The sequence below is a fragment of the Bufo gargarizans genome, chromosome 3 (assembly GCF_014858855.1).
Source record: "Bufo gargarizans isolate SCDJY-AF-19 chromosome 3, ASM1485885v1, whole genome shotgun sequence".
Lineage (NCBI taxonomy): Eukaryota > Metazoa > Chordata > Amphibia > Anura > Bufonidae > Bufo > Bufo gargarizans.
Genome location: NC_058082.1, coordinates 83,444,041 through 83,455,254, shown reverse-complemented (window position 1 = coordinate 83,455,254; position 11,214 = coordinate 83,444,041). Strand labels below are relative to the sequence as shown.

The following is an 11,214-nucleotide window of genomic DNA, read 5'->3' as shown; positions in this document are numbered from 1 at the left end:
GATTTTCTGCAGCATATTACAGTAGCAGCAAAGTGGAGGAGTTAAAAAAAAAATACAAAAAAACTAATCTGCAATTTTCCCACAAAAGAAACTGCACATGGATTTTTAAATCTGCTGTGAATTTCACCCTTTGCAAACCTGCAGCATTTACATCATAAAATCCGTGTCATCATCTATTTATCCCCAGGACAGGACTGTGACGAGGGGACATCCTCTGTGTCTGGAGGAAAGAAGGTTTGTACACAAACATAGAAGAGGATTCTTTACGGTAAGAGCAGTGAGACTATGGAACTCTCTGCCTGAGGAGGTGGTGATGGTGAGTACAATAAAGGAATTCAAGAGGGGCCTGGATGTATTTCTGGAGCGTAATAATATTACAGGCTATAGCTACTAGAGAGGGGCCGTTGATCCAGGGAGTTATTCTAATTGCCTGATTGGAGTCGGGAAGGAATTTTTTATTCCCCTAAAGTGGGGAAAATTGGCTTCTACCTCACAGGGTTTTTTTTTTTTTTGCCTTCCTCTGGATCAACTTGCAGGATGACAGGCCGAACTGGATGGACAGATGTCTTTTTTCAGCCTTATAAACTGTTACTATGGTTCGGACTTTGCGGCTGCAGAGTCCCTGTATGCGGAGTTCTGCGCGGCCTCGTTCACACTCCAGTGAATCACAGACGTGTGCTGTTCCATGTTCTCCAAAGACAAAACACGTACCCACTGCATCCCACATTTTCCCGCTCCGCACGTCCCTCCCTCTTGGATATTCCTGTCTGCAAAATGGACAAGAATAGGACATGTTTTTTGTTTTTGCCGGACGGACATACGGCCACACAGATGTATGCATGTGTGCTGTTCGAATTTTTTGCGGCCCCATAGAAATGAATTGGTCCATGTGCAATGAAAAAAAAAAGGCGGATCGGACGTGGACAGAAAATACGGCCGTGTGCATGAGGCCTTACTGTGCTTGTCCACATATCAGAGACGTGCACCACCGCGGTCAGGGGTATGGACCAAATACGCTCCGTTCTGTCAGCGGTTTTCCAGAGACCATTGGTAGGAGATGCTCTGGAAAATGACTTTCAGCTGAGCGGTGTCCGTGGAATACTGATGACACAAAGGACACGGACACAAAGGCCAAACACGGATCCTTTACTTATGGAACACGGGCGGATTTTCCACAGGCGTCAAACGGACATGGAAAGGTGAACGAGGTCTGTCTCTATTAGGCCTCATGCACCTGACAGTATCCATTTTGTGGTCTGCAAAGAAAGGATCACGGCCACGTACATGTATTTTTTTTAGGCCCAGATACAGATAGCGCACTGTGTAGCCCGCATCCAATCCCCCCAAAAATGCATAGACTGAACATGTGGTTGTGCGCATGAGCACCAATGTGACGGAAAATACGGTCCTGCGCACGCTGCATGAAGTTCTGTCCTGTAAGGCAATTGCTGATCATGCCATTCCCTAAGCATGGCTCCAATAGCTTGTAATTGTGAACTGTTCCTCTGCAGAATATGGGTGCCCCCACCCTTTGCCTGCTTTGTTCCTCCACAGAATATGGGTGCCCCCACCATTTGCCTGCTCTGTTCCTCCACAGAATATGGATGCCCCCACCCTTTGTCCGCTCTGTTTCTCCACAGAATGAGTGCCCCCACCCTTTTCCCGCTCTGTTCCTCCACAGAATATGGGTGCCCCCACCCTTCGCCCGCTCTGTTCCTCCACAGAATATGGGTGCCCGCTCTGTTCCTTGACAGAATATGGGTGCCCCCACCCTTTTCCCGCTCTGTTCCTCTACAGAATATGGGTGCCCCCACCCTTTCGCCCGCTCTGTTCCTCCACAGAATATGGGTGCCCTCACCCTTTGTCCGCTCTGTTCCTCCACAGAATATGGGTGCCCCCACCCTGTGCCTGCTCTGTTCCTCCACAGAATATGGGTGCCCCCACCCTTTGCCGCTCTGTTCCTCCACAGAATATGGGTGCCCCCACCCTTTGCCCGCTCTGTTCCTCCACAGAACATGGGTGCCCCCACCCTTTGCCCGCTCTGTTCCTCCACAGAATATGGGTGCCCCCACCCTTTGCCCGCTCTGTTCCTCCACAGAATATGGGTGCCCCCACCCTTTGCCCGCTCTGTTCTTCCACAGAATATGGGTGCCCCCACCCTTTGCCCGCTCTGTTCCTCCACAGAATATGGGTGCCCGACCCTTTGCCCGCTCTGTTCCTCCACAGAATATGAGTGCCCCCACCCTTTGCCCGCTCTGTTCCTCCACAGAATATGGGTGCCCCCACCCTTCGCCCGCTCTGTTCCTCCACAGAATATGAGTGCCCCCACCCTGTGCCTGCTCTGTTCCTCCACAGAATATGGGTGCCCCCACCCTTTGCCCGCTCTGTTCCTCCACAGAATATGGGTGCCCCCACCCTTCGCCCGCTCTGTTCCTCCACAGAATATGAGTGCCCCCACCCTGTGCCTGCTCTGTTCCTCCACAGAATATGGGTGCCCCCACCCTTTGCCCACTCTGTTCCTCCACAGAATATGGGTGCCCCCACCCTTTGCCGCTCTGTTCCTCCACAGAATATGGGTGCCCCACCCTTCGCCCGCTCCCCCTCTCCATGATGCAGCCTCCCCTGTCACAGTGCACCCCCTGGCGGCTCCATTGTCCCTCAGACAGAGGGTCCCCCGGGCCGAGTGATGGCGGCGGATGACAGCGGGAGCGTCATTCTGCGTAACCAGCGCCATTCCCCTCGGAGCCGCCCTCATTGCCTTTCCTGGCCGCGCCGCCGCCGGTGACCGGGGCCGGGTATATAAGTGGCCGGGCGGCGCTGAGGAGGCGCATTGTGCTGCAGCCCTCGGATGAGCCGCTCTGTGTGACTGCACCTCTCACCTCCTGCCTCTCTCATGCGTCTACCGACCATGTCCAGCAACTTCTTACTTGCGCCAATCCCGGAGTCTGCGGATTATTTCACTGTCCGGGATATAAAAATGGCTGTGATGGGGGCAAGCAGTGTGGGCAAGACCGGTAAGTGCCCTCCTCACACATGGGCATTCTTCAGTTCTAATTTATTTTTGATAGTTTTCTGCTAGAATTGCACTTACTGATCACATTGTAACCATGTCTCAGGGCGTCTGATTGAGAAGGGAATAATTCCTGGATAAATCTTCTATACTGTAGATAATATAGAAAATGCTAATTATTACTTTCTGGAGTACTGTATGTGGTAGGAGAGATTGGGGGGGGGGGGGGCAATCAAGCCCCAATAGCTGTTAACCCAACACTATTCTTCCTAGCTGCCCCATACACGGCTGAGGATGCATGTGTTCTCAAAAGGGAAGAGGGGAAAGGCCGCTGGACGACTTTTATATCCTCTGGGATCAGAGGTTGAAACTAGAGATGAGCGAATTTTTTCACGCTTTGTTTGGTGGTAAAAGGTGAATTGCGTTATGGATTCAGTTACCACGGACCATAACGCAATTCTATGACTGAATGCATAATGGAAACGGGTTGGATCCGTTTTGCAGCCCATAGACTTCTAGTATGATGGAATGCCTCTAAAGGCATTCCGTCATAGAATTGCGTTATGGTCCGTGGTAACGGAATCCATAACGCCATTCACCTTTAACCACCAAACGAAACGTGAGCGAATTTCCGCTTATGGAATTCGTTCATCTCTAATTGAAACCTTCCCAAATCTGGTTTTGGTTGTTTTTACTCTTATGGGTGTCTTAAACTATGACTTGGCTGAGGATGCATGTGTTCTCTGCTGCCAGATAATTCTTATTTCCTCTGTGATCAGAGGTTGAAACCTTCCCAAATTCTTCCTACCACCCACATCGAGTCAGGGAAGAGTAAATAGAACCCCCCCAATACACACAAGTCTTGGCAATATCCGCTGTTTTTACTCTTCTGAAGGACATAAGCCATGAACCACATACATGATGAGATACATATGATTGCATTGTCTCAAACCTAATTAAAAATAAACATGTGTATTGTCTCCCGTCTGGGAAAATCTCGACTTTAGTGACTTCTTTTAATTTTTCAACCGTTCTGGAATAGGTTTCAATGAGTCAAATACAATGTCCCCATAGATGCCACAAATCAGGGCAGGACACCCTTTCAGTGCCAGGTAGCCAATGCTCCTAGGGGTGCTACTATTTGGCTTGTTTGATGCTCATGATACTACTTATAGTCAGACCACTAAAAACGACTCTCTTTAGTGTGAATTTTATAGTACTTTTCCTATTGCTGGTCACTCCCAGATCGTCCGTTATAGGAACATCTATGGGCACTTGAAGTGTAGGGCCTCTTGCACACGACTGTATGGATTTTTCAGTATTTTGCGGTCTGCAAACAAAATGGATCAGCAAAAAATACGGATAACGTCTGCGTGCATTCCGTTTTTTGCGGACTGGAACAGCTGGCCCCTGATAGAACAGTACTATGTTCTATCTTTAAATGGAAGGCATATGGAGCACCTTCAGTTTTTTTTTTTGCGGATCCATTGAAATGAATGGTTCCGTATACGGAACGCAAAAGAATGGTTCCGTATAAGGAAACAGGGTAAAAAACGTTCGCGTGCAAGAGGCCTAAGAGATATATATGCTTTATTTTCACTACTTGATTATGGCACTGTCAGATCTATCGGATTAGCACCCCGCTCGGATCCCTTTTTGTTTTAGTCACTGAAATTTCTAGCTTTGGTCTGTTCATTCCTGAAGCACTTTCCTAACCGTTTTTTTTTTTTTTTTCCTTCCAGCAATGATTGTCCGATTCCTCACAAAACGATTTATTGGAGACTATGAATCTAATACTGGTGAGTTAACCCTAGCGATAATGTACCCCAGGGGGTCAGGTACATGCTGAGTCTCTCATTTAAAACCCTAGTGATAATGTGACCCCGGGCTGTGATGGCTAACCTCCGGCTATGGTAAAACTACAACTCCCAAGATGCACACTTGCTTTGCTGTTCTCAAAACTCCATAGAAATGAATGGAGCATGCTGGGAGTCGTAGTTTCACCACAGGCTGGAGTGCCAGAGGTTAGCCATCACTGCCCCAGGGGTGTAGGTACATGCTAAAGTAATTCATTTTGGGGTCAAAACAAACTTTCCCAATGAATCTTTTTGGTCCCTGATACTTTAAGGTTCCTTTACACAAGGCGGTGATCAGTACGATTGAGCGACGAACGAGTCGTTTCTTGTTGCAGTAAACAATGCCCCTTTAGATGCGCCGATTATCGTTCACAAAATCGTAATTTCAATCGTATATTCCATTGTTTGTAAATCAGACTGTTGCATTTCCACAAATCGAAATTTGAGTGCTGTGCGGTGACCGATTTCTGTTTACACGTAAGAGATCGTTAACGTGCAATGATTTCTGTGCCCACACAAATGATCGAGCCAACGAGAAATCTACCGACTTGTCGGCTGTCGCTCTATGGTTCATTGCTTTTACAGTCGAGCAGTTTCGCTCGATTTAACGATAATTTACACGATAATCGCCTTGTGTAAAGGAACCTTTGCACATTGGTCCCTGATATCCCACACAGTATGCTAGGGCTGTTTAATATCCAGGGCCAAAAACGAGTGAATAATGCTCCTTTTGATGTTTTGTCACAATTCCCCCATTCTGCAAGTTTCTGCCCAAGTCGTACAACCCCTTAAAAAAATTGTGCATGGAGAATGACTGAAGCGGCAGGGTGCATGCCTGACCTGCCGCACAATCGGCTCCGGATCAGGGGGGGGGGGGGGGCAGCGATCAGTTAGTTTTTCCCTATCTTGTGGATGGGGGGGATAACCTCTAAACTTGGCACAGCCCCTTTAAGGTTTGCTCCCATGACAGATATTCTTTACCATCAGTTCAGCTCAGACGTGACTTGATCATTAATACTCAGTATTTCTGTTTTCTCAATCAGGAAACCTGTACTCCAGGCTCGTGAGCGTAGAAGGAGAGCACATGTCTGTGCAGATCCAGGACACTCCGGGTTATGTCAAGGTAAAGACCCCATAATATCCTCTAAAACAGCAGGTTCCACCCTGTCTGTTTGGCTGTCTGGGCCGGATGGGAGTTGTAGTTTTCCACCCACTGGACAGACCCAGGAGTCTAATCCTCGGTACCCTAGTCTTCAGAAGCTCCTTTCCTATGTTGTGTTGACACATTCACATACAATAATTTTATTACTTTCATCTCCTGCCCCCCTAATGTCTGTATTGTGCTGGAAAATGACATCGGTTCCACCAAAGTGAGTCACTGATCCTTCTGACTCAAGGAGTATCAGGAGAAGTGACTCGTAATGGCAACCTTCTCATGTCATTATAGATATGTCACATTATATGTGCAGATTATATTAGTAATTGCATTTTATAGCATTTATATATTATATTATAATCCATTCAGATTTGGTGTGGGTCTGGCTACAAAGCCGTATGTGCTCTATCCGTTATTTCAGGCTATAATCAGGACTAGAACCTTATAGATACTTCCCTCATGTAATAACAACTTTCGGAGCATCTTTTTCATTTTTTTATTTTTTTTTACGACTCTGCATTGTGCCTTTCCTCTCTTATCCCTCCTGGAAATGTATGTAGGGTGTTAGCATTTTCCTTGGTGATAGGGGGCATGTTCCTACTGAATCTAAGGGCTCAGTCACATGACCGTTTTTTGCGTTCCGTATACGGGATGTTTTTTGCATTCCGTATACAGAACCATTTATTTCCAAATACGGAATGTACTCCGTATGCATTCCGTTTCCGTATTTGTTTTTCCGTTCAAAAATAGAACATGTCCTATTGCCCGCAAATCATGTTCCGTGGCTCCATTCAAGTCAATAGGTCTGCAAAAAAACGGAACACATACGGAATGTACTCCATATGTCTCGCGTATCCGTTCAGTTTTTGCAGAACCATCTATTGAAAATGTTATGCCCAGCCCAATTTTTCTCTATGTAATTACTGTATATGCCATATGGAGAAACGGAACCAAAAAAACGGATCCGTTAAAAACTGCCCGCAAAACACTGAAAAAGCCATACGGTCGTGTGAACTAGCCCTAAGGGTCCATTCACACGTCCGTTTTTTCTTTCCTGATCTGTTCCGTTTTTTCAGGAACAGATCAGGACCAGATCTGGACCCATTTATTTTCAATGGGTCCTGGAAAAAATCGGACAGCACAATGTGTGCTGTCCGTTTCCGTTGTTCCGTTCCGCATGTCCGTTTAAATATAAAACATGTCCTATTCTTGTCCTGAAAAATCGGATCCTGGTACAATACAAAGTCAATGGATCCGCAAAAAACGGATGACATTCGGATGACATTCCGTATGTCATCCGTTTTTTGCGGATTCCGTTCCTGGAAACACATAACAATTTTTTTTTTTTTTTTTTTTCAAAGAAATCCAAACAACTTTATTTGATTATTGAAATGTATACATGCTCCCGTTTTTTGCGGATCCGCAAAAAACGGATGACATACGGAAACATTTTCAGGAACAACGGATCCGCAAAAAACGGACCGTTTTTCAGGATGAAAAAAAACAGGACGTGTGAATGGACCCTTAGGCTGAGTTCACACTTCATATATTTGGTCAGTTATTTCCATCAGTTAGATCTTTCCATTATACCTTCTCTCTGAGTAGACTTCACTACTGGTACAGTCCATCAGTAACTGATGGAAATAACTGACCAAGTAACTGAAGTGTGAACTCAGCCTAAGGCCTCTTGCACACGAACGTATTTTCGTTCCTTTTTTATTTTTTTTTGTGGACCATATGCGGAACCATTCACTTCAATCGAGCCACAAAAAAAACAGAAGTTACTCCGTGTGCATTCCATGTCTGTATTTCCGTTCTGCAAAAAAATAGAACATGTCCTATTATTCTCCGCATTACGGACAAGGATAGTACTGTTCTATGAAGGTCCAGCTGTTCCGTTCTGCAAAATACGGAATGCACATGGATGTCATATGTATTTTTAGCGGACCGCAAAATACATACGGTCGTGTGCAAGAGGCCTAACTTTGTCTCTTTAAGGCTGGGTTCACACCTGAGCGTTTTACAGTGCGTTCCTACGCGCTGTAAAATGCTCAAGGACATCGCGACAATGGGCGTTCGCTTGTCTCTGTATGCGCGATTGCAAACGCCGGTACAATCGCGCATACAGAGCGCTCCTTTCAGAACGCTCAGGTCTGAACCCAGCGTTACAGCTGACAGTGCCAGAATGTGAAGGGGCACACCCTAATGACAAGACGCCTAGTTTATTCATACTTTTCCAGGAGGAATCATAGGGGAATGGCACAACACAGACTTCTAAGAGAAGCTGCTCCATAATTATTATTTCATGGGGAATATAGTCATGTGAGAAGACATGTTGGTACCTTTTATATATCAGAATTTTGGAGAAACCTTTTAAAGGGGTTGTCTGAGTTACTGCCTTCCCTGCCGAGCTTTGTTTACGTGACGTGCCATATACCCATCTGACCGCTGCAGCCAATCACTGGCCTCATCAGGCTTGTGCTCTATATCTCTCAGGCTGGTGATTGGCTGCAGTAGTCCCATGGGGTATACTGGCATGTCACCGCTGCAGCCAAGTAAACAAAGTCCAGCATGGAGTAGCAGAGCAGCGGTACTGGAATCTGAGGGGGTGAAGTGGGCGAGTGCATTTATTTAGCACAACTCCAGACTCTGGGGGGCTTTGTGAATAACATGGACCCCCTTGAAGACAGCCTGTGACCTCTACTGACATGTCTGTTTTAGTAGTTACTTGCATCCTACATGTAATCACTGGAGCCTCTATTCTTATGGCTCTGATGTGCCATTCCTTTTATTATTCCTGCTAGAAGTAATGAATGAATCGCCAGCTGTTTGCAATGAAGGTTCAGATGGGAGTTGCCACTTGGGGGCTCGTCCCAGACCAGGTATCACTGATGGAATAATGTCAGACTGTGCAGGGACACACCCCTAAGTGGTAACACCCATCTGGACCTTCATTGTACACTACTAGCAATTTATTCATAACTTCTACAAGGAATAATAGAACAACTTGCAGTAATACCCTCCGGTTTTTAACACATTTTATTATTTTTTTCTGTGTAACTATAGAATTTCTGTAGCCTGTTTCCAGGCTTTCTTTTTTCGGATGTCATGTAATATATAGTTATGTAAGGTCTAAGCGTTTCGTTTTTGTGCAGGTGGACGATGACGTGTCGCAGGTGGCAGATATGTTGCGGTGTGTGCAGTCATCAGAAGGCTTCCTATTAGTCTACTCCATCACAGACTACAGGAGCTTCGAGTACATACGTCACCTTCATCAGCACATCCGAAAAGTCCATTCCGACACTAAGACTCCCATCATCCTAGTGGCCAATAAAGGGGACCTCCTCCACATGAGGCAAGTGCCCTCGGAGGCCGGGATCCAGCTCGCCAGTGAACTGGGCTGCTCTTTTGTGGAAATTTCCACCAGCGAAAACTGTCAGGACGTTTGTGATGTGTTCCAGCATCTCTGCAAAGAGATCAGCAAGCATCAGTCCAGCAGCAACGGAGAGAAAAGACGAGGCTCCATTATCCCCCGACCAAAGTCCCCAAACATGCAAGACCTAAAGCGACGCTTCAAACAGGCGCTGTCGCCGAAAGTCAAGACCCCCTCTGCCATGGCGTAGCCTGGAACCTGTGGACTAAAGACTTATTTTCTAAATTTTACAGAGTAATTTATTTTTGTATGGACTTTGCAGCGTGTATGTCGGCATGCATACATCATAAATCCGTATTTATTTAATTGTGACGTGTCTGTCTGGTATCTGGATGCATGGAGGGAAACCAGTGTGAAGGGAACATCTTAGCATAGCATGAAATCCTACATCAAGTGGTATACATATGCAAAGAACTGCAAATAGCACGTTAAAGGGTAGGGGAGTTATAAGAATAACACCCCCCCCCCCCCCCCCCACACACACACAGCTTCCCCTTATTGCTTAAAGGGGTTTTCTGAGTGCTTTATACTGATGCCCTATCCTCAGCATCGGTCATCAGTACCAGATTGGTGGGGGGCTGACCCCTGGCATGATTAGGCCGTAGCCTCTTCGTAGGCCTGTGACGCCATGTGGTCTAGGTGGCGCTGAGCCCGATTCAAGTAAATGGGTCTGGGCTGCAAAACCAAGTACAGCCATTATACAATGGATGGTACTGTGCTTGGTAAGCAGTGGGGAGGCCATAGCACTCAGCGCCGCCTCCTCTTCAAAGAGCTTACCAATGACCTATCCCGAGTAGAGATTAACCAATCAGAAAATCCCTTAGGGCTGTTTCACACGAGCGGATGCCGTGCGTGACATCCGCTCCGTGAATGACAGCCAAGACCTACTTAATGCTCCGTGCCTCTGCAGTCTGCATCGGGTCTTGGCTGTCATTCACAGAGCGGATGTCACGCACGGCATCAGCTCGTGTGAAACAGCCCTTAAAAAGGGGGTTGTTCACAGAATCTTTTTTTATTTCTTTTTTTTTAAAGAAGTTGTCCAGTATTTTGCTATTGATTGCTTATTTCACCATTATCTGACACCCCACATCCCCACAAACTGCTGTTCTGCAGCAGCTCCAACACTGGAAGTCGACACTGAAACTACACAGCTCCGCTCACTGTGTACTGGACAGAGCTGGTTACTATTGCACTACGCAATGGATGGCGCAGTGTAGTTCTAGCGCCCACTTCTAGCACTGGAGTTACCCCAAAACAGCTGTGGGGGGGCAGGGTGTCAGACCCCCTGCCAATCAGATATTGATAGCCTATGCTTTAGGATAGGCCATCAATAGTAAAATCCTGGAAAACCTCATAAAGGCTAATAGGCTGACAATTCATGTTCTGTGCAGATCACTTCTGAGCAGTCATCTCAGTATCATCACAGGCAGGATTACAATGAAAGATAATACCACTGTATAAATAATAATAGATCTACTATTCACACTAGGTCATGGTCACAACTTATCTAATTCCCCTCTCTGCACAATGACCTCTGCACAGAGCATGTCTAGAGACTCTTCCACAGATATCAATTAACATCTCCTGTCAATGTGGTCCTCCAGCTGTTCTAAAACTACAATTCCCAGCATGCCTGGACAGCTTACAGCTATCCACTTATCAGGGTTGTAGCGGGTATTGAATTATCGATACTTTTCTACTGGTATCGATTCGATGCCGGGATTTGACATTTACCAATACTAGGTTGCGCTACTGCGCA

The 11,214-nt window shown here is 46.5% G+C and overlaps 1 protein-coding gene across 1 annotated transcript; it reads left to right on the top strand.

The window, feature by feature from the left end:
* Nucleotides 1-2,800: 2,800 nt before the first annotated feature.
* On the top strand, nucleotides 2,801-9,755 carry LOC122932475 (ras-like protein family member 11A). The gene is made up of 4 exons (XM_044286907.1): nucleotides 2,801-3,014; nucleotides 4,753-4,809; nucleotides 5,910-5,989; nucleotides 9,178-9,755. Exons 1-4 carry the CDS (start codon nucleotides 2,894-2,896, stop codon nucleotides 9,643-9,645), a joined length of 726 nt encoding a protein of 241 aa, XP_044142842.1. The 5' UTR covers nucleotides 2,801-2,893; the 3' UTR covers nucleotides 9,646-9,755.
* Nucleotides 9,756-11,214: the final 1,459 nt, after the last annotated feature.

What these genes read in the sequence shown, in the direction of transcription:
- LOC122932475 (XM_044286907.1), top strand. Translation starts at nt 2,894, where the DNA reads ATGCGTCTACCGACCATGTCCAGCAACTTCTTACTTGCGCCAATCCCG. An exon ending in AAGCAGTGTGGGCAAGACCG is followed by an intron (nt 3,015 to 4,752) that starts GTAAGTGCCCTC and finishes TTTTCCTTCCAG; the next exon opens with CAATGATTGTCCGATTCCTC. An exon ending in ACACTCCGGGTTATGTCAAG is followed by an intron (nt 5,990 to 9,177) that starts GTAAAGACCCCA and finishes GTTTTTGTGCAG; the next exon opens with GTGGACGATGACGTGTCGCA.